Source organism: Erythrolamprus reginae, chromosome 1 (assembly GCF_031021105.1).
Source record: "Erythrolamprus reginae isolate rEryReg1 chromosome 1, rEryReg1.hap1, whole genome shotgun sequence".
NCBI classification, from domain to species: Eukaryota; Metazoa; Chordata; class Lepidosauria; order Squamata; family Dipsadidae; genus Erythrolamprus; species Erythrolamprus reginae.
This window is the reverse complement of record NC_091950.1, coordinates 349,164,314-349,186,538: the sequence shown is the minus strand read 5'-3', so window position 1 is coordinate 349,186,538 and position 22,225 is coordinate 349,164,314. Positions and strand designations below refer to the sequence as shown.

The following is a 22,225-nucleotide window of genomic DNA, read 5'->3' as shown; positions in this document are numbered from 1 at the left end:
CCTCGCTGCTTCCGCGCTGCGGAGCAGATCAGCTGTTGGGCGGCTGAAGGAACCTCCCCTTGGTCTTCCCCGCCGCCCACACGCAAACTCCACCATCTGCGCATGTGCGGCCATGAAAAAAATGGCGCACATGCGCAGACGGTGGTTTTACTTCCGCATCCAATATAACGCGGAAATCGGTTAGCGCGGGAGGTCTTGGAACGTAACCCCCGCGCTAACCGAGAGATCACTGTACTGTACTCCCAATGTGCACAAAAATAAAACAATTATTACATTTTGTAAGAAAACAATCCCCCCTGGGACAATTCACTGAACATCTGCCTTTTCTGCAATCACCTAACATATTATAAAGTTAGATAGGAAAACTATGTTGATGTATTTATATATTGAAATTTTTTTAAATGGCATATTTCACAAAAGAGTTCTATCCAGAACAGCCCTTTTTCTATAGTCTACTGTCAACTGCATTTCCTAAAATTTGACTACTATTCTACCTACTCTAGTGATGTTACACAGAAGTTGCCCATTTTCTGATTGGCTTTTGGCTCTATAAGAGGGGAAACATTTTTTGCCCAAAATTTAAGCTTTTAAAATAGCTTTTCTGTTTCCTCCTAATGTTATCCCCAGATCCACCCTATGAAGCAGGTTGGGCTGAAACAGTGGCAAACCTAAAATCACTCTGTGAGTTCCAGTCAAGTGGTGCCAGAACTTATACTTCCTCAACCCAGGATGTATCACAAAGAGCTGGAATGTTTACCCCAAAAAGAAAACACATTTTAAAATTATAAGGATTGTATTGGCAATGCAAAGAACGGATAAGAAATCATCACAATTGATACATGAGTTCAGAGAACACAATGTAAACATTTCTTTCAGCAAGACATTTTTACCTCCTTCCCCTCACCTCAACCCTTCTCAGTCCAGTAAGAACAAACAAGAATAAGTTGAACTATCCACTGATCATATCTTGCTAATTTTCTCTTTGGACTCTGAATCAACATGAAGTCATTTTTCAGGTCTGGTATAAATTTTCTTTTAAGGTTTCCAGGCACACACTCTGCCAATATTTTTAAATCCCTAGAAGGCCACAAAATAGGGCCACTAGTTATAGCCAAAGTGAATAAAGTGAAGGCAGATAATTTGTGTACCACTGAATCCATATACGAGCTTATCTACCAATCACTCTAATAACAGAAACAAATCATTCTTGCAATGAATATTTTCTTCTAAACTTTTCTAACTTGCCATGAGCTTAACTAGAAATATAATCTGAAAAATTGATAACATCTGTTGTATTTAAAGCAAAATGTCTCTGACCTATTGGTTGCCTCATGATAGGGGAAAAGTGACAAAGTTTCTCATCAAATTATTTTAAATTCAACAACGCTATGAACTGTAGAAGTCAGAGATTATTTAATTGCTGTCACTTCTTATTGCAAATAGACACTCAATTTGCTGTTTTATCTTCTAGTCTGCTCAGGCAAACAAACAACTGTACTACATGGGAAAATAATTTGTTTTGAAACATGGCCCAATCTTGCCAAAAGAATCTTAAAAGCTAAATCTTTGTTTTGGAACTCACAGAGATTTAGCAAACTCAGAACTGAATATCCAATATTAAGTGCTTTTGTATACTTCAAGCCCTTGAGAAAAATGGGAAGCTTTCAACTTCCATTCTTCCCAATATTTTTCAATAGAGGAATCTAGAAATAAGATGGTATGAAAGGATTGCAATTAAACTACATAACTGCTATTGCTAAAGTGCAGTATTAATCTATATTATTCTTGAAGTGGCTCTGAAAGCTAGAACTATTTATTTTAGGTAAGATTAAGATTTACTGGCAGTGTGCAAACATTTCTGAATTCAAAATATTGTGAGTTTAAAACAGTGGTTTCAAACATTCTAAGTCTTCTGAAACATCACATTATAAGCATAAAACTATTTCAAACTTGAAGCAAAATTGTTTTAGACTTAAACAGTTCCAGTAAGAACCACCATTCTAAACTTTAGAACAATTCTTTAAATCAAAAACATCTTGAATTCAAATATTTTGCTCAGTTCTAGTGTGTAGATATTAAAATTCATCCTGTGCTAATCAACTTTAACGGAGATAAAATCTATATAAAAATTTCTGCTTTCCCATATCAAATCCATTTCTGACCATTTTCTTCAGGAGCTGAGACCTGGCTGATGCCTTCATTTACAGGACAGACAAATTTCTTTAAGACACAACCTAGGCATGGCTCACTCAATTGCAAAGTCAGTATCTTCCTGCCAATGTGTGCAAACGTTCAGTTTTAAATTTCTGAAGGCCAAAAGATGATGCTCTTTTTAAAAGTATACAGCTCTTTCACTGGATCTCATTTACATAGTTCCTCTAAAGCCAATTCTCTAAAATGCAAATCTCCTTTACTTTCTGAAGGGAAAATATTGGGTTTAGAATTCAGAGGAAAATATCTGCACTGCCATATTTGAAAGTGGAGAGTGAGAAATAGCATAATATATTTACTCTCATAGAACCATGAAAATCCAACTTTGATGAGAGTCACAAGTTATGCTGACAGCTAAGTTATGTGTACCTAAATTACTAATTACTAATCCAAAAACTCTTGTCTGGTTCCTTCCTGCTAAGACTCGAACTCTCAAAAATCTTTAGGCTGCATCCACAAGCCAAATTATTTTTAAAAAGTATGCCTCCCGGTGGATTCACAGAGAAAGGAACAAGAAAAGATTACTAAAAGTATATTCATTTTTCTGTCCTCCTTTAAATAGTTTTGTTAAAAGTTGTCTGGCCTTCTATTTTACAAAATGCCACGTGTTCAGTACATCCTCTTCTTTTGTTGCCTACTAGTAGAGCCCGGCTGTCTGGGGGAGGGGGGAAGCCCTAGAAGATCCAGTGATGATCCATTCAGAAGAAGGTGGACTGCTCCAGTCTTAATGTGGCCAGGAAGCAGGTACTTATATACTGCACCGTTTCCAATCCAAAGCTTTCTCCTATTTCTCTTTGACTGAGTCCTTATCCATTCGAACCACTTTAAAAAGTGTCTTTCTCCATGACTCCATGCTGACTATTCCACACCAGGGTCATTCCTCATACCCTAAGATGCGACGGAAATAATCACAGGGTGAAATGTTGTCTGATGAAGGATAGAACAGTTTCTTTCGACAGTTTTTCTGAATCTTCTTTTTTCTGAGAGTCTTGCATTTTGAAACCATCATCCCATTCCCAGAAGAGGCGACTAAAGTAACAAATGCTGCATGCAAAAATAAAAATAAAAAACAGTGTGAATATTTGGCCTGACAGATTAATACAATGCATTTATTTCATTGGTAGATTTATAGTTATCCTTTCAAGCATGATAGGGTGGTATACGGCATCATCCAATTTTTCCTAGCAACAACTAAAAGCAACGGGAAACATAATGAATGGCATTCAGTCACCAATGGAACGTTCATATAGCTTTGAGTCTCCATGGTCCTAATCTAACAATACCATCAACATTGTTTGCAGGTAAAAGACCCCCAATTATGAACATTTCTAATTTCTCAAAAGTATCAGGCTATGCTGAGACTAATCATGGACTGTATCAGCTTAAATCAAAGAGACCCACTCTTGCAGGACAAAATCTTCAAGGAAAATTTAAGCATAGTTACTTAATAACTATTATGAGACTTGGCTTACAGAGAGTTGGCTTACAGAACTATTGTTATCACAAGCACAGCAGAACTTATCATTATAAGCAAATGGTCATGTATGATGCAGCAGAAAGCCTAAAACATAAAAATGCTCATCTGAAACTCGATGTTCTGATTTGAAAGTATTTAACATTTATATCACACTGAGACTCTTTTTATAGGCCTTTGGCATGGTATGCATTATTTTCAAGAAGAAAAACATATAGTCTTTGACAAAGTGACAAAATTAGTGGACCAGAGGAATGCTGTCGTGTCCTCAGAGGGGCGGCATAGAAATCCAATAAATAAATACATAAATACATAAATTTGCTTAGACCTCAATGAGGTATTTGATAAAGTAGACCATAACCTATTACTAGATAAAATAGAAAAATGTGAGTTAGACAGCATCACTACCAGATAGATTCAAAACTGGCCTGACCAACCACATTCAACATGTACTCCTCAATGGAATTTCATCTATATGGAGGGAAGTATTCGGGGGGGGGACCCCAAGGCTCTGTTTAGGCCCAGTACTCTTCAACATCTTCATCAATGATTTGGACCAGGGGACAGATGGGGAACTCATCAAATTTGCAGACAACCAGGAATAGCCAACACTTTGGAGGATAGGCTTAAAATACAGAAGCATCTTGACAGATTTTAACATTGGGCGCTATCTAACAAAATGAAATTCCATGGTGAAAGTGTTCCAATATCTCAGAGGATGCCACAAAGAAGAGGGAATCAAAGCACCTGAGGGCAGGATGAGAAGCAATGGGTGGAAACTAATCAAGGGAGAAGCAACCTAAAACTAAGGACAAATTTCCTGACAGTTACAACAATTAACCAGTGGAACAACTTGCCTGAAGAAATTGTGAATGTTCCAACACTGGGAGTTTTTAATAAAATATTGGATAACCATTTGTCTGAAGTGATGTAGGGTTTCCTGCCTAGGCAGGGGATTGGACTAGAAGACCTCCAAAGTCTCTTCCAACTCTGTTATTCTGTACAAATGTTTAGCGGTATCTAGCATACTAATAAAGGAGAATATTTGTAGCTCGGGTTGACATGGGGACTTTGGTGCTGACTTGTTTGTTTTCTTGCAGACTTTTCATTACCCAAACTAGAACATCATCAATGCTAGTAACTGATGATATTACCTAGTTTGAGTAATTAAACGTCTGCAAGAAAAAGCAGCAAGCTCAGAGAGCAAATTATTTCTTATTCTGATGTTTAGTTAGTTTGCTAAATTTATATTATTACGACCAAGACAGTCCCTAAGCCTAGTCAACATATTCCTGAGCAGCTATAATGGATTGGCGACAGTAAAGGAAAGAAGGATGGGAGAGACGGAATTATGGATTATTCATATTATTTTTACTCTTAAAAAAAACCCTGAATAGATACAAATATATATGGCAGAGAAGAGTCTCTGATATAAAGGAAACAGTACTCCAGGAAATTTATGAAACCCTCACCTCTTTAGCCTTTATGGACCCAGCAACCAGTACTAAAAAGCAGGGACAGAGAGATGAACCAGTATGGCAAGAAACTATGTTAGGTTGCATTACCTACAGCAGGGCCCTTCTAGCATCTCCACTCTAGATATCCTGAATAACCCCGGTAAGGGGAAAGATTAGGTACCAGTAATTAAAATCCTAATCAATGTCCATATGTTTGTTTTTATACATTTCCAGTTCCATTCTTCTTTCGGTGGGTCAGCATGTCAAGAGTGAAACTTTGGCGGCTATATAACCTCTTCATTTCAACTTGCCATTAGAATGATGGGGGAGGAGGTGTTGCTCAATTTATTTTGTGGCATTATCTTTATATTTCCCCACGAAAGTCCACAGTTGGCAAGGGAGAGAGAGGAAATCTGCCAAGAACTGCAAAGTGGAAATGTCTATTTTAAACTGGATTTGTAGACTCAGCGTATTAGAAGTCAGTATCTTATCAAAGATGGATAACTTTTTTTGTCTTTACTCCAGTGCCTTAATTAAATGTCTAACTTCACCTAGATTAAATATTCTGCAGAATCAGGACTTCTACTACTGCAAAGGCACCCAAATCTAGACATAGAAGATAAAATATCAAAAACTGTTTGTTTGTATATCATGTCAGAAGATAGATGGATGGAATGACAGCTCAAAATAGAAATTGAGAATTTTAAAGCATCTAGCAAGGAAAATGAAGTAAACTCCCAAGATTATATAAAATGGTTTACATAGAAAGATCTGACAAAATAAATGCAGTAGGAATTATAGTAATTTTCTAGATAAAGGAAACTTAGATGCAGAACTTTTTATACATATTTAAAAATAGTTGTGAGCTCATGTGGGCACATCTGTCCCTTATTTGAAACCTTCTTACTGAATAAGTATGCCAGAGATCAGATTCTCTTCTTGATTTGACACTGACAAATTGATCAAAACCAAGCACCTCACAGCAAGAAATGTAACAGCCAGGTCCAACAATTACTGGCATTTATTATTCACAGTCTATTTAGTTACAGTATTTGAAGAGAATGATTATTATTGGACTCGAAACATTATGTCAAGAACATATATCAGTGTCTAATTATAAGCACACTAAAGCTCACATGGTAATGTAATGCATCCATTACTAAAACTACACTCAGAATAAATCTAAAAATACCAGGGCTGAAGAAGCTTCCTCCTCCTAGTGAAGTACTGTCAGAAAAAGTATTCGGTGTGATGATAAAAGAAAGTAAGTTTGTACAAAATATTATTTACTGTTCTTAGAGAGCAAAGAAAAGAAGCTCAAAGGATTCACAGGATCTGTCAAACCTCATCAATGAAAGAGGAGGAAAAATAGAAATAAATCGGGGAGATCACAAATTTTGGCAGTCTTGGATGTGAGAACTATATTTCACCTTCATTAAAAGGAGAAACTAAAGAATAAAACATTCTATGCTATCCCTCCATCCATCCAGTTACTCCTTTAAATGGTCCCCACCACCACCACTATTCTTGTAATTTAAAAAATGGGAACCTGCAATGCTGCAAAGATAAGCATTAATATTTAGGATCATGTTTCTTGGGAAAAGTGCATCTGAATCAGCAAATAGCCTGGGTCAATGACTGAATGGATGATGCATGATGGGATGAATGTGATTGATTAATTTTAAATATTGGGTGTTTTAGAGTGTTTAATTTAGATTTCTTACATTTTTGTATTAACCTTTTTTAATGTTTTATTTATTGTTTTTAATACATTAAAAAGATATGTATTTACAGATCATTTCCAGTATTATATACATTTATAATTTGTCTTTAATTCTTTAATAAGAAAAGGAAAACTTACTTCAATCTAAAAGAGATATAAAAATAGGTAGAGTTGTAACTGTATACATATATTTGCAATGAACCAATTAGAAAAAGATTTTACATAAATACAGGTGTCAATATTTTTATACTATTCTAATTGCATTCTCTTTGTCATATATTTCAGTATCCCTTATCATCTTGTCCATTTCTGCACATCTGTATACTTTTTCAATAATTTGACCTTCTGAAGGGATATTTTGGTTTTTCCAATTCTGGGCAAAAATTATTCTAGATGTGGTAATTATATGCGTCATTAGATATAATGTTTGTCTAAGGTAATTTTTATTCCAGATGCCAAGTAAGAAGCCTTCAGGGGTAAATTCTAAAGGCTTCTTACTTGGAATCTGGAATAAAAATGTATTAACCTAATTATTGTATTAATCTTTATTGTGAGTCGTCCTAAGGAGAAGGGCGGCATAGAAATCTAATTAATAAATAATAAAATCGAATCAAATGTAATAAAATAAAATAAAATAAGGGGGATGGCTACAGCTCACTGTTCTGTTTGAAAGCACATCCATCTGCATACTTTTTACATAGCAGAAGGCACAACAGAAACTTAGAAATGGTAGCAGGAAACAAGATGATAAATAAATGAAAGTTTTGTGAATATCCATAACCATGATGGCAACCTGTTTCCACTCTTACCTGAAATAATAGCAATTTTAGAAGTGCACCCTTTACCATGTTCTCAAAATTTCCAAAGTGCAAATATCAACTAAAAGGTGCTGGTTTAAACTATTTAACTTGTTTAAACTATTTTGAGAAAATTGAAGAGGAGATTCTTAAATTCTTGCAAAAATTCATGTGAGAGATTCGGAGAAAACTCTGAAGTTACAGAGTAAGAAAATGGAAGAAAGATAATATAGAAAATCAAAGGTTTCATCAGAAAGTTATGAATGAGAGAAGCATCTCTGAGAAATAAATCTCTATGTATCTAGCTGACAGGAAAAAGAAAATCCAGCCTTCCTTTATGGCATAGAAACAGAGGAAAGCAAACAGTTGGGTACATTTCTTACAGAAAGCAGCTGCAAATTTAAAGGAAATCCACAATATCAAAGACTGTCATCTCAAAAGAATCTCAGGCAGGTAAATCAAAACAAGAATTTTTTTTTCAAAAATACAAAACAGAAAGATTGTGAAGCTGATTGAAGGCTACAGAAACTCCACAAATTTAAGATCATAAAGGATTAGAATGGTTGTTGGAATGTTCACATCTTTGTTTCTTCCTTGACTGATATGAATTGTGTCTTGAGTAAATTCCTCTGAAGTACTGATTGGGGAGGGGGGGGGAGGAAATATCTCCCAATGAAATGACAAATTAAGTTTAATTAAGCAGGGAAAGAGATATCCCATATCCATTTCCAAAATACAAACTGAACAAGGCAATCTGCAAAATGTATTTATGTGCAAGCTGTAAAGCAAGCTGTAATTCACACTGTTGCCTACAAAATATCTTTAATGTGTCATCAGAAGCAGAAAGTCATTTACAACTACAAAAAAAGTTCAGACATCCAAGATGGTTCTTGGATAAAAGGAAGAATTATTGTAAAAGCATAGGAAAGAAGAAAAAAAAGAATTATGTAAGCCCATTATAAATTACAAACAAAATTCAAATGGAGTTTATTTATAAATGATATAGAGTTTAACTGAAAAACAGTTGATGCAAACGCAAATAGCAAATTCAATAGGTTGTATAATATATAACAAGCTAGCATACGGACCTATAAACCAAAGAGATTTGCTACACCTCAATTAAGAAATTAGAAATGAGCAATAATGAACTGTCTTCTTACTTCTCTCGTAAAGTCTAAGGACTTCAAATTCACAACTCAATCTCTTTGACCAACAAGTTAGTCTGCAGGACCCAGCACAGAAAAACCCTTTTGCTTGGAATAATGAATTAATAATGCCTGTCTCTCCTTTTGCTTATATGACTTAAATATTTTTATTTGCTATTTAAATTTATTATAAGCATCCAGAATTCCCTATCACTGTCATAAGTGTTGATACAAATGTCTTTTCCTGGAAAAATTTTCCGGGCTCAGTTTCTTAAGTAGAAAATGGTTCTTGAGAAGAGGCAAAAAAATCTCAAACACACGGTTCTTATCTAGAAAAGTTCTTAAGTAGAGGGGTTCTTACATAGAGGTACCACCGTACTTTGAAATCTGGAACAAATTATACTATTGGTGGGAATTTAAGAGGAATATTGGGATTATAATATAGCCACCAATTGGAGATGTATATATTTTCATATTATTATGAAACTAATACTGTACATAAAATGTAGATATATCTATATACAAATAAAGACCTATAATTAGAAAGCTAAATAACTTGATGAAAACATGTAAACTGTATTACCACATCATGTCCATGTCTTTTTGTTTTTAATGTTTATTTGTTTTTAATTGTATTATAAATAAAAACTTTAAAAAAGAAAAAGAATCAAGATCCAAGTAGGCTTCTAGGCCAGAATTTAAAACATCTCAACAGGGCTTATGAGACGAAATGAGTTTGTTCGGAAAGGAATGACATGCTTTAGAAAGTATATTGTTTCAGAATTGTCTCATGGGTTTTTATTTGCTTTGTTTTTAGAAATTAGTACAAACTTTATAGAACAGAAGTGAGTGAGTGAGTGAGTGAGTGAGTGAGTGAGTGAGTGAGTGAATGGTTCTAACGTGATACTGCATCTAGCTTTATTGAGCTAGGGTGGCACAGTGATTAGAGTGCAGCACTGCAGGCTACTTCAGCTAACTGCTAGGTGTAGTTCACCAGTCCAAATCTCACTAACAGCTCAACGTTAACTTAGCCTTCTCAGGTGGGTAAAAATGAGGACCCAGATTGTTGGGGGCAATATGCTGATTCTGTAAACCACTTAGAGTGGGCTGTAAAAGCACTATAAAACAGTATATTATTATTATTATTATTATTATTATTATTATTTTATTTATTTATTTATTTATTTATTTATTTATTTATTTATTTATTTATTTATTTATTTATTTATTTATTTATTTATTTATTTATTTATTTATTTATTTATTTATTTATTTATTTATTTATTTATTTATTTAATTTGTATGCCGCCCCTCTCCGTAGACTGCCCGTAGACTCGGGGCGGCTCACAACAATATGCACAATATACAAATCTAATAGTTAAAAATAATTTTTAAAAACCCTTATAAAATAGTCATACAGCTGAACCAGACCATACATAAATTTAGAGTATGTCTAAATGCTATTGCTATTGCTATTGTTTTCTCCTCCTGGATGAATTGTTATTTGCAAATTCTCAATACTCACTGAAATGGTGCTACAGATTCTAGAGGCAGTTCGTACGTGGCCTGCTGTGTTATCTTATTGTAGAAAAACTTTTTGTGAGAGGTTTTGCTGAATGCCATCGTCCAGGGGTCTTGGAAGAAAACCAAGAAGATGGAATCAAAAAACAAGAGAGAAAGAAAAACATCAAATTTTCTAATTGTATTGTTCGTTTGTACCATAATCAGCAAATGACTTAACATATAAACTATTGTTTAGCAGCTAATGCAACATAAGAACATCAAAATAGAAAAATAGGTAATTTCCATAGAACAGCAACACACAATAATCACAGTACAGTACTTCATTTATTAAAATTCATAAGCAACTCTGCTTTGAAGTAAAAGGTGGTTTTGTGCCAGTTACTAATAATGGCTGGCAAGAAACACAAATAGCATCTAAAGAAGCTAATTGCAGCAAACGTCTTCAGCATTTTAAAGTTCTTTTCAAGACAATAAACAGGAGAATCCAAGAAGCTCTCACTTGGCTTCTAACATTTTCTATGCATTTTCTATCACCTGAGATAGGAAGAAAAGGCATTATAGGGGCAACATAATAAGGGGACAACAAATCAAGAAGGAAACCAATGTTTGTTTTTTCTCATTCTACAAAGCAAAAATAATAAAAAGTGTCCTTAATTTCCTCAACGTCATTACACACACAATGACATCAGCCTAACTACAGTGCTGAAATTCCAGGCCTCAGACTTGACTACTATATCAGACTTTTCATGAGCAGAAATTGATTTACCGCTGACAGTCCGAACGATGTACAATCCAAAAGGTACAAAATGCCTGTCATCGCGACCAGTGTAGGATAGCCGTGGGATTCCATTTGAGCTCTTGATAACCTTCATTTCTAATCTAAGTTAACAAACATGTGAAGAGAAAGAAAGAGAGAAAGAATGAGAAACAATCAGTATCTTTGCATAAACTGTAACAATCACATAAGCTCTGTTTGGTAGCAGGTAAACAGAACTTGGACCAAGTTTAAATTCTTGTTCAATACTAATTCAACACCTTATCTCTCTATCAAAAATAGTGATTTATCTCAGACAGATGCTGTGAAGATGAAGAAGGTGGCTGGGTACACTATGTTTATATGAAGCTTGGTACCCTTTTTTAAAAAGTAGCATTCTACTCTCCTTCAAGAATTGGAGTCTTGTCCCTAACATCTCCGGGACTGCCTTCTGCAGCACGAATCCCAGCGACCGATTAGGTCCCATAGAGTTGGCCTTCTCCGGGTCCCGTCGACTAAACAATGTCGTCTGGCGGGTCCCAGGAGAAGAGCCTTCTCTGTGGCGGCCCTGACTCTCTGGAACCAGCTCCCCCCGGTTATTAGAACTGCCCCCACCATCCTTGCCTTCCGTAAACTCCTTAAAACCCACCTTTGGCACCAGGCATGGGGGAAATTGAGATATCTCCCCCGGGCCTATACAATTTATGTATGATATGTTTGTATGTATATCTGATTAATAATGGGGGTTTTAAAATGTTTTAAAATTATTAGATTTGTTATGAATTATTCTACTGCTGTTGTGAGCCGCCCCGAGTCTACGGAGAGGGGCGGCATACAAATCTAATGAATGAATGAATGAATGAATGAATGAATGAATGAATGAATGAATGAATATTACAATGCACCTTCCAAGTTCAACATGAAACCATGTGATAAAACATGGCTGCTGGCTGTGTATTCTGAAGCCTCAAGAACTGCAGGGCCAATACAAATCCCAGCATCCATCCATAATTTGAAGTCTGAATTTTGAGGAAATAACTGTCTCTTCCATTTCCAGAGGTTAGTAGAACCTTGAGACTGTCACATTTATCGGAGATTGGCGGAATGCCTGCAAAGCCTTTGAATGAGGGTACTGAGGGGCTCAGAATATTATAAAGTATAATTAGCATAAAAACTGTGAGGGGAGCTAAGGTCAAATTCTTCCATGAATCTCTGCCATAAAAGAGATTCATAGCTTACAAGAGACAAGGTGGATGAATGGTTTTTTTTACCCCTAAGTATGACTGCATTTAGAATAAACTGTTTTTTTAAATAGACATTTTTCCAATAGGAAATAATCTATTCCACTCTTGTTTTAGACAAAAGTGACATCATCATACCACACTGTGGTTCTTGCTTTTTTAACCCCATTGATTTGGCAACACAGAATAAACGATTTTCCTTCCAATATACACTCTATACCTTTTCTCTTTTTTCTACAAGCTGATCAATCAGAACTTAATAATACTGCTCTCCCAAATAGTAAAAGAATTCTGTGTTTTCAATTTGCAAATTAAATTATGTTTTTAAAAAAATTTGAGGACTTACCTCAAAAAGATTTTTTCCATATCTTCTAACCTGTACACTTCCTTCACTCTGTGGGGAAAAAAAATCAGTAAGCTGGATATGAAGCTCCAACCTCTAACTGTAACAAGATTTCCTATAACCACCTTCTAGACAGAGTTGGGAAGAAGCTATGGAACTTTTGCTGAATATATTTAATATCCTGCCCTTTAAGCATATGATGCCTCCCCAAAAAAGGAGAAACCACAGCCTTCATGATTAAAGATAAATAATTTTATAGACTAAAGAGCAATATATAATATTTATATTGACTTCTGCAAAGCCTTTGATTCAGTGGTCCACGACAAACTACTCCTAAAACTCAAATCCTATGGCATCTCAGGATCCCTCCACAGCTGGATTACAGCATTCCTGTCAAACAGACAACAAGTGGTCAAAATAGGAAACACCATATCCACCCCCATCCCAGTTAAAAGCAGTGTTCCCCAAGGTACTATACTGGGACCAACGCTCTTCATTCTCTACATCAATGACCTTTGCGATTACATCACAAGCAACTGTGTCCTCTTCGCCGATGATGTAAAACTCTTCAACACCACCGATAACACAACTACTCTCCAAAAAGACCTTGACGCTGTTTCTGAGTGGTCTAACACATGGCAACTCCAAATCTCAACTAGCAAATGCTCTGTCCTACACATTGGGAAGAAGAATCTGAACTCCAAATATGACCTGAATAATCAAATTATCACAGATAATCCCCACTCGGTTAAAGACCTTGGTATACTAATAACAAAAGATTTAAGTGCCAAAGCCCACTGCAACAATATAGCCAAGAAGGCTTCAAGCGTTGTAAACCTAATCCTACGTAGCTTCTGCTCTGGCAATCTCACACTACTTACCAGAGCTTACAAAACTTTTGCCAGACCCATCCTCGAATACAGCTCATCTGTTTGGAACCCATATCGCATCTCAGACATTAACACCCTTGAAAATGTCCAAAGATACTTCACCAGAAGAGCCCTTCACTCCTCCACTCGAAATAGAATACCCTACGAGACTAGACTTTCAATCCTGGGCCTAGAAAGTTTAGAACTAAGACGCCTTAAACATGATCTAAGTATTGCCCACAAGATCATATGCTGCAACGTCCTGCCTGTCGGCAACTACTTCAGCTTCAACCACAAGAACACAAGAGCACACAACAGATTTAAACTTAATATTAACCGCTCCAAACTTGACTGTAAAAAATATGACTTCAGTAACCGAGTTGTCGAAGCGTGGAACTCATTACCGGACTCCATAGTGTCATCCCCAAACCCCCAACACTTTACCCTTAGATTATCTACAGTTGACCTATCCAGATTCCTAAGAGGTCAGTAAGGGGCGAGTACAAGTGCACTAGAGTGCCTTCCGTCCCCTGTCCTATTGCTCTCCTATATCTCCTATACCTTTCCTCTATTCCTATATCTCTTCTTCTATTCTTTCATTGATATATTCTATTCCTATATCTTCTTTTCTATTATTTCTTAGGTATATTTTACTATGAGTATCTCCTCTATAACCTTCATCATGTATTTTACTATGTGTATATTGATATATACCCACTCAAAACCTCATTGTGTATTGGACAAAATAAATAAATAAATAAATAAATAAATAAATAAATAAATAAATAAATAAATAAATAAATAAAATATAAAACAAAGAGTAACTGCACATATTTTTTTCATTCTCAAGATCATTATAGAATTGAATCTATAGATCTAAACATTTCTGGACACCACCAATCCAATTGGAAATTCCAGAGAGCAGTCAAACCATTCTGCTGAGCATGAAACAAAGTTAATCTTGCCATAAGTTATTGCTAAACAGAAAAACACAGAATTATTTGTGTAGAGGAAATTAAAGGTAGCTTTTTGAAAGTCTGTTCCAGCAAGTGTTACACAGTATATGCTAAATAAAAATCAAAACAAGCTTGCTATTAGGGGAGATGCTTTGGAGTCAGTGAGGACTGCAAGGGCCTTGATACATTCCTGTAGTATCCTTGGCAGATTTTTCAGAAGTGGTTTTCACTGCCTGCTTCCTGGGACCAAGAGAAAAACTGATCCAAGAGCATACAGCTGGCTTTGTGTCTTAAGGAGGGACTAGAACTCACCCAGTTTCAAGCCTGATGTTTTAACCACTACACCAAATATGCTTTCTTTAAAAAGTTTTACTTTATGTAATCTTCTTCTAAGGTGGCTCTTAGTGATGAACAGGCTGTGGTCTCCATTTAGTCTTCCACTTTGCTATGGAATTTATATAGATTGTGTCTTCGGCCTTTCTTCCAGTTTTTTCCCAAGGTGAAAATGTACTCCCAAAGAGAACTCAAAAAGCCTTCTCAACAGGCCAACACCACCTGTACCCTTTGTCATTGTTCAATGGCAATAGAACATGTCAAAACTCTATACATTAAACTTCATCCTCATAATCTCAAACCAAGAAAAATCCAAGAGGATTTGTTCACCTGATGGGGCTCATATCTGGGCGGCTAGGTTTAGAGACAGCTTTCACAAACTTTTCTGCCAGCTGAATTCTGCAACCAGAAAGAGAGATTTTATACATGGTACGCTTTTGGAAATGAAAATTAGCAGAATTTATATGAGCATTTTCTGCAGTGTCTGCTGGCGGATATTCCCAAAACAAACATAAAAAAATGATTGCATTTAATAATTCAGGCCTCTTCTGAAGATGATTAGCTGTTACCTAGTCTTTTATCCTACAGGCATGTCTCCTTTCAATAAAGTGGACAAAAAATAAAACACAAAGGTTTCCTTCTAACATTGATCTTTCTTGAACGGTGCAGATGAAAAGTTAAAAGGAGCCCCGTTATCCCACAAAAATATTTATGCAACGGTCTACCCAAACTCTACTTACCGCTGATTGAAATGCTGCTCTCTAACATCACTGCCATTCAGCACCAAAGCATCCAGGATATGGATGGCATTGATTTTTCGCTGGGCTTTGCCCTAGAAAGAAAAGAAATTAGGAACATCTCAAAGGGCTACTCCTTGCAAAAATTCGCGTATCTTCATATACTGTTGGTCCGCATAAGTTACCAGAGTTTATTTATTAAATAAACCTATCTCACTTTTTTTAAGGAGAATCTAAAATTTAGTCTGTTTCAATTTAGGCTAATTTTGAGTCAGAAGGATGGGGAGACTTTAGTTCAGCTGTAAGATACTCAGAACAGATTGCAGTAAATTGGGATCAGAAATTCAGTCATTAAGTGAAACCATAACAATGCTTAATCTTACTTTGGGGTTGATTTTTTTTTCTTTACAGATCTGCAAAATTCATAAATGCAAGAATTGGTCATAAACTTATTTTTCCATCACTGTCGTAACTGCTAACAGTTGCTGTATGAGCCAGTTGCTAAGTGAGATCTACTTGCCTTCAATCTCACTGTTTATTTCAGTGAGATTAAATAGCACATTTTTTAATCAGAAGATACCCCTATTAATTTTTCCCCATTACCTTCTCTTTTATGAACCTTGAAGTCAAAAGTAATTTTATCTTCGGACTTGCTTTTATATATTCTGGGGTGTCTTTTTTTTTTTAACTGTTTTATTTTATGGTGTGGCTTTGGATTTGGAGACACGCTTAGAGCCAATGAAGTTATTTCTCTAGAATTATCATTCCTGCAAATGCAAAATCATTCTGCCTTAGAAGTATGTGATCTGAATCTATTCAGCCTCCAGCCACTAGATCAACACTTCAACTGCCTCAGCTGTTTGGCCCAGAGATAAGATACATAACTGAGCTTTTCTCTCCCTCTGTTTTTCAACTATATAATGCTTATTTCAGGGTTTATACTCCATGGATTATACTATGTGATGCTTATGTTAGGGATTATACTTTATGTGTTTTTCCAACATCAAAATAGCTGAAACATTCAAAAGAAAATTGGACTGCCATCTGGCTGGGGTAGTGTAGGGCTTCCTGCTTGAGCAGGGGGTTGGACTTGATGACCTGCATGGTCCCTTTCAACTCTAATATTTTTTTTTTTAAAAAAATTGTCATTACTTTTTTTACTATTGTGGCCATAGTTCCCTCTAAGCTGAGCAGTGAGAAATCGCTCACTTACAAATCATCATCAACTCAGAGTTTTCCAAACCTGCCCAGAAGCCGAGAGGGAAAGAGTGAGAGGGAAGGAGAGAGAGAGGAAGAGAGGAAGAGAGAGAAACAGATAGAAAAAAGAGAGGAAGGAAAAGAGAAAGAAAAAGAATGGGAGTAAGGAAGAGAGAAAGAAAATCAAAATCTAGTTTGAAACTAGCTCAACAATTTAAGTGGCATTTTGATATTGATAGAGTTGCCCTATTATGAGCTCACTGTTATAGACACACAGTACAGTACAGTGATCCCCCGGTTATTGCGTCCCCGACCATTGCGAACAGGGTAATTTGCGATTTTTCAACCCGGAAGTCAAAATACCATCTACGCATGCGTGCCCTTTTTTTCTATGGGCACGCATGCGTAGATGGCAACCGGGAGATCAGCTGCTGGGCGGCTTCCCTGGGTCTTCCCCCTCTTGCTGGCATCAGCGAGGAGTTTCCCCACCGCCCACGCAAACTCTTCGCTGCCGCTCGCCCGCCCTTCGCCTGCCCACGCCGTTCGCTCCCCCTCTTGCTGGCGGGAGGGCGAGAAGCCCTCCCCAGCACCCGCTCGCCCGCCCTTCGCCGCTCGCCCGCCCTTCGCCCTGGCGGAGAAATTCCAGCCCCCACCTGGTCCCGCCCGATCCTCCTCCCTGAGGCAGCTCGCCCTCCCATGGCCGCTTCCTCCACCCTCCATCGCAAGCCCTCGCCACCGCAGCCAACGCGCGCTGCGATCTTCAAGCCCGGCTCCTTTCGGCCCAGCATCCCGGGCCAAGCAGCTGCCTTCCGTGACTGAGCCTGGCTGGCCCGGAAGATCGTAGCGCGCGTTGGCTGCAGCGGCGGCGACATTGCTGCCGGCTTGGCTTCGCTCGCTCGCTCGCCGCTGAGGAGCCGAAGATTGGGGGCGGGGCGGCTCTTTTAAAACATCGCCGCCGACATGGGGGGCTTGCTAGCACCCCCCCAAACCCGGGTTGGGGGTTCGGGGGGGTGCTAGCGAGCCCCCCATGTCGGCGGCGATGTTTTAAAAGAGCCGCGCCGCCCCCCAATCTTCGGCTCCTCGCTAGCGCTGCGGAAGTTTAAAACACCATCTGCACATGCGCAGATGGTGTTTTTACTTCCGCAGCGCTACTTCGCGAAAACCCGCTCGTTGCAGGGGGTCCTGGAACGGAACCCTCGCAACGAGCGGGGGATCACTGTACTTTATTTTGAAATTCTCTGAGGCAAAACAGGGTGGGTTTTTTATTTGTTTGTTTGTTTGTTTATTTGTTTGTTTATTTATTCATTCATTCATTTATTCATTCATTCATTCATTCATTTATATTTCTGTGCCGCCCAGTCTCGAAGGGACTGCCGCTCAGACACTATACTTTTCCGCCCACCCCCCAAAAAAATTAGAGGGAACACTGATTGTGGCCACAGTTAGTCGACCTCTGCTTTTGGCCAGTGTTTCTCACCCTCAGCAACTTTTAAGATATTTGGATTTCAGCTCTCTTAGTTCCCAACAGTCTATGCATCTTAAAGTTGCTGAGGCTGAGAAACTCCTAGCCAATGCACAATGCTTATAAATGAGGCTAGCAGAAAGATTGGTTAGGGATTATGCCTTTGCACTCTCTTCTATCTTTTAATCCATCACATTGTTCAAGGAAGGAAACTGGGCAAAAACGTTTTTGCAAGAAGGTCACTGACCTCCCCTTTCAGCTCAGGAATAATTTCCACACAAAGAAGTGTATCCCGTGGCAGTTCTATCTTCAATTCCAGTTTGGTCCAGCGATCCGATTGGCGACCAAGCCAAGTATATATCTGTGACTTCTGCATATAGGCAAAAAAATGAAGTAGCTGCATTAGAGGCAGAAGAAGTCTACCGAAGAAATCACGTGCTCCCAAGCAGTTTGTAGTATAACTGGTGAGAGAAATGTGCATCCAAACTAGGATGATGTCTTAAGAAGGGTATGAAAGAGATGTTATTAGGAAAGATGATAAATATTCAGTTTAGTTAACAATCCTCTCTAACTATTCAAAAAAATGTGACTTAATTTCACATAAGAAATATTAATTATTATAAGCAAAAGTCAATCAAATAAGCAGAGGTATTTCATCAATTTGTGAAACAAAATGACAAGGAGAATCCACCAGTAAAACTATCATCTTGGTAATGTTTTTTTTCTTTTGTGTGTCTTCGAGTCAATGTTGATTCCTGGTGACTGCCTGGACAACCAGAAAGAAAAATATACCTAATATAAACACATTCCATGTTACTTAAAATATACTATCTATCTATCTATCTATCTATCTATCTATCTATCTATATATTGATTTGATTTGATTTGATTTGTATGCCGCCCCTCTCCGGAGACTCGGGGCGGCTAACAGCAATAATAACACAGCGTATAACAATAATCCAATACTAAAAACAATTATTTCATCTACTGTTATTAACCAATATGTTTTATTATCACATACCCCTAATGATAGAAGGAACTTCTGCTCATTTCCCGATACCATGCATCTGTAATCCAGCACGGGTCGAATTTTATGCAAAGTTTTTGAGTTGAGGGGAGTTGATTTATAACTAAAAATCTCTATGTTAGCACCCTAAAGCAAAATTGAAAGAGACAGAAAGAAAGAGAATTCCACGATTTATTTCAATATGGTGACCTCCGGAGATCTGATCTGTAACTTTCATCAGTCACATCTACTGAGCAAGCTGACCAAGCATAATGAGAGTATCTGAAAGAGACTAAGTTGAGGAAAGTAAAGGGCTAAATCTATGACTGGCATTAAAATACATTAGTATGCTTTATGTACTGATATAGCACAATGTGCTACCTTCAGAGCCTATTAGCACGATAAATGCTTATCAGCCTACCTATCTTAGAATAAAATAACTTCCATGAAGCTTGTTCCTGCTTTATATATGCCTTTTCCTATAGTTTTAGAAAAGGCTCAACCAATTGCATCTAACCATAGTGCCTAAGTGAAAGCCTTTCACAGTACATTTCAACCCAGCAGCTTTACACGAATGTTAAGCAAAGAATAGCTGACATTAAGTCTGGCTGGGTAATTTTTTAAATCTGCTTTCTATGAATGGCACCATACAGAGCATGAATGTCATCTGAATAACTCGACATAGAAAATGGGAAATTCTTACCTGAGTAAGTTCATAGAATTTGGACAAGGGATCAGAAGAGAATGGAGCAATTCGGGCTTGGTCTGGAATCTAGAAAGATTAAAAATTAACTTAACTTAGAATTATAAATTGCATTTTAAAATTATAAATGGCATTTTACTATTTTTTTAAAAATCAGACAATTTTATTCCTGTAGACGTTATTGTTGAATCAAAATATTCTTTTTCCACATATATACTCTCAATCCTTCCTCATGAATCTCACACATAGAACGGTGAGGATTTTCTGTCATAATAAGCTACCTGTGTGGCCTTTGTCCATGTCTGCAAATTATCCAAAAGAATTTGGCAGTTCATTTAAACGTGAATGAAAATAAAAGCTCTTTTTCAAATCAGTAAAATACTTTTCATGTAATACATTATTAGCCTATAAAACATGCTGCAATAAAAATCCCCCAAATCCAAGATCCACGCAGAGAAACCAATCTGCAATGAAACTATTAGTTCCCTTCAACTATTAGAAATAAACTATCTTTAATTCTACTGCATTATCTACTGTCTAGGTTTAATGATTATTTATTATATTTGAAAAAATACTCTTATATAAAAGATGTCAACCCTAAAATGTTTCAGAGATATTTGAAAATTCTCAGCTAGCAATCTCTATTTGGAGATATTTGGGATAATTAACCAATAAAACTCTGTATCATGATTCCTCTCTTATAATTGCATTGTTACAGATCAATGACATGTTTTAATTGTGTGACAACATTGTTACCATAATATTACCAAAGCATCATTCAGGATGTCAAAAGCTTTGTTGTGATTATATTAATGGAATAACTTAAACAACAATTGTATTCTTTTTTCCTTTCTCCTAAAAACAAGGGATATATATTCCAATTCTCTCTTTCATCCTTCCAGTCAAATAGATCAGTCAGCAGTTTTTCTTCCTCGGTTATGAGGAAGAAACCCACCCAGAGCTCCAGGAGCAAGAAATTGCAATCTTCACATTCTGTGCTTTTTATAAACAACTTTTATTCTCACAGAAACTAGTAGAACATGTTGCCATCTGAGGAAGAAGCAGGATTTTCAATTCAGAGATGAAATGTTATCATTTTAACTTCCCTTCTCTGCAGTAACAGGAGTGAAAGGAAAACTAACTCGCAAAAGGATGTGACTTCAGCTGTAAAATAGTAACTTCCAGCTGTGTTTCAAACATATTAAGTAGGATTATGTCAGCTGGATGAAGAAGACAATACAACTAGTTTAAGAAAATCAGAAATAATGCCAGAGTTGGTCAATCTGTACCTGCAATGTTATTAAAAATTGGTTGTGAAGAGTCATCCTGAGCATACATCTTAACTTTCTAAAGACAAAAAAAATCTTTTCTGACAGAGAATATATGATGTTCTTATTTAGACTGCAGAAACCTAGTTCTTATATTAAGAAAGTTGAGAACCACAAAATGCAGCGGGTTTAATATTTTGGTTCTTTGTCTTACTCACCCCCCAAAGTCGGAGGCATTGTTTTCGGATATCAGCCTGACGTGGTTCATTCAAAGTCCTAAAAGAATATATAAGTGTCTAAATCTTTCACTCAAAAGATACTTGAGGTTCTTTTTATCCCATTTACTCAATGATAACTTATTACTATCTATTCATGGAATCACTGAGTTACATTGCTTCAATTGGGTGATTTTATTAATAGATAATACATAAAAAACAATACAGGTGTCCTCAACTTACAACCGGTCGCTTAGCAATCACTCAAAGTTGGGGCTATTTATAACCCAGATTCAAACTTCCAGCAGACAGATGACAGACAGACACACACACACATACACACAAAGAGTTACATGACTGAATTATGGACACTTGACAACAGTCACATTTTATAACCATCATGACTTACAACCGTGATGGCCAGACTTCCTTATGGTCGTAATTTGAGGACTACCTGTAGTTTTTGAAACCCATTGCTGCCTCGCAAAAAAAAATGTGTCCTTACTAGTATGGCATTCTTGCTTTTTGAAAAAAACCTCAATCTACAATAGCTCAAATAAGAAAAAGCCAACCTACCATATTACAGATTTGGGCCATAAAAAACACTGCTTCTACCAAAGGAAAATCAATAGGACAAATTTAGTGACAACACACTAGGTAGGGCCAAGTGATTTGAAAGACAATAAAATCCTACTAAATTTACTCTACATCAGTCCTTCTGTATTCATACCATGGCTAAATTTGTACCTTACCACTACAAATGGAGATTATATTCATGAGACTAATTATGCATCTTAGAGAATCTACGCA

At 36.8% G+C, this 22,225-nt stretch overlaps 1 protein-coding gene across 3 annotated transcripts in view; it reads right to left on the bottom strand.

Annotated features, from left to right (window-relative positions):
- Positions 1–774: 774 nt before the first annotated feature.
- The window catches only part of CMTR1 (cap methyltransferase 1), a 45,363-nt gene continuing 23,912 nt past the window's right edge, over positions 775–22,225 (bottom strand). For all 3 annotated transcript variants that reach the window (XM_070734249.1, XM_070734251.1, XM_070734250.1), the window contains exons 15-24: positions 21,419–21,476; positions 19,933–20,001; positions 19,245–19,376; positions 18,471–18,593; positions 15,568–15,659; positions 15,158–15,226; positions 12,673–12,720; positions 11,098–11,210; positions 10,333–10,441; positions 775–3,255 (exon numbers count right to left, since the gene is read on the bottom strand). In XM_070734249.1, coding sequence (XP_070590350.1) covers positions 3,120–3,255; positions 10,333–10,441; positions 11,098–11,210; positions 12,673–12,720; positions 15,158–15,226; positions 15,568–15,659; positions 18,471–18,593; positions 19,245–19,376; positions 19,933–20,001; positions 21,419–21,476 — 949 coding nt within the window. In that variant the 3' untranslated portion in view covers positions 775–3,119. The remainder of the gene's footprint in view (positions 3,256–10,332; positions 10,442–11,097; positions 11,211–12,672; positions 12,721–15,157; positions 15,227–15,567; positions 15,660–18,470; positions 18,594–19,244; positions 19,377–19,932; positions 20,002–21,418; positions 21,477–22,225) is intronic.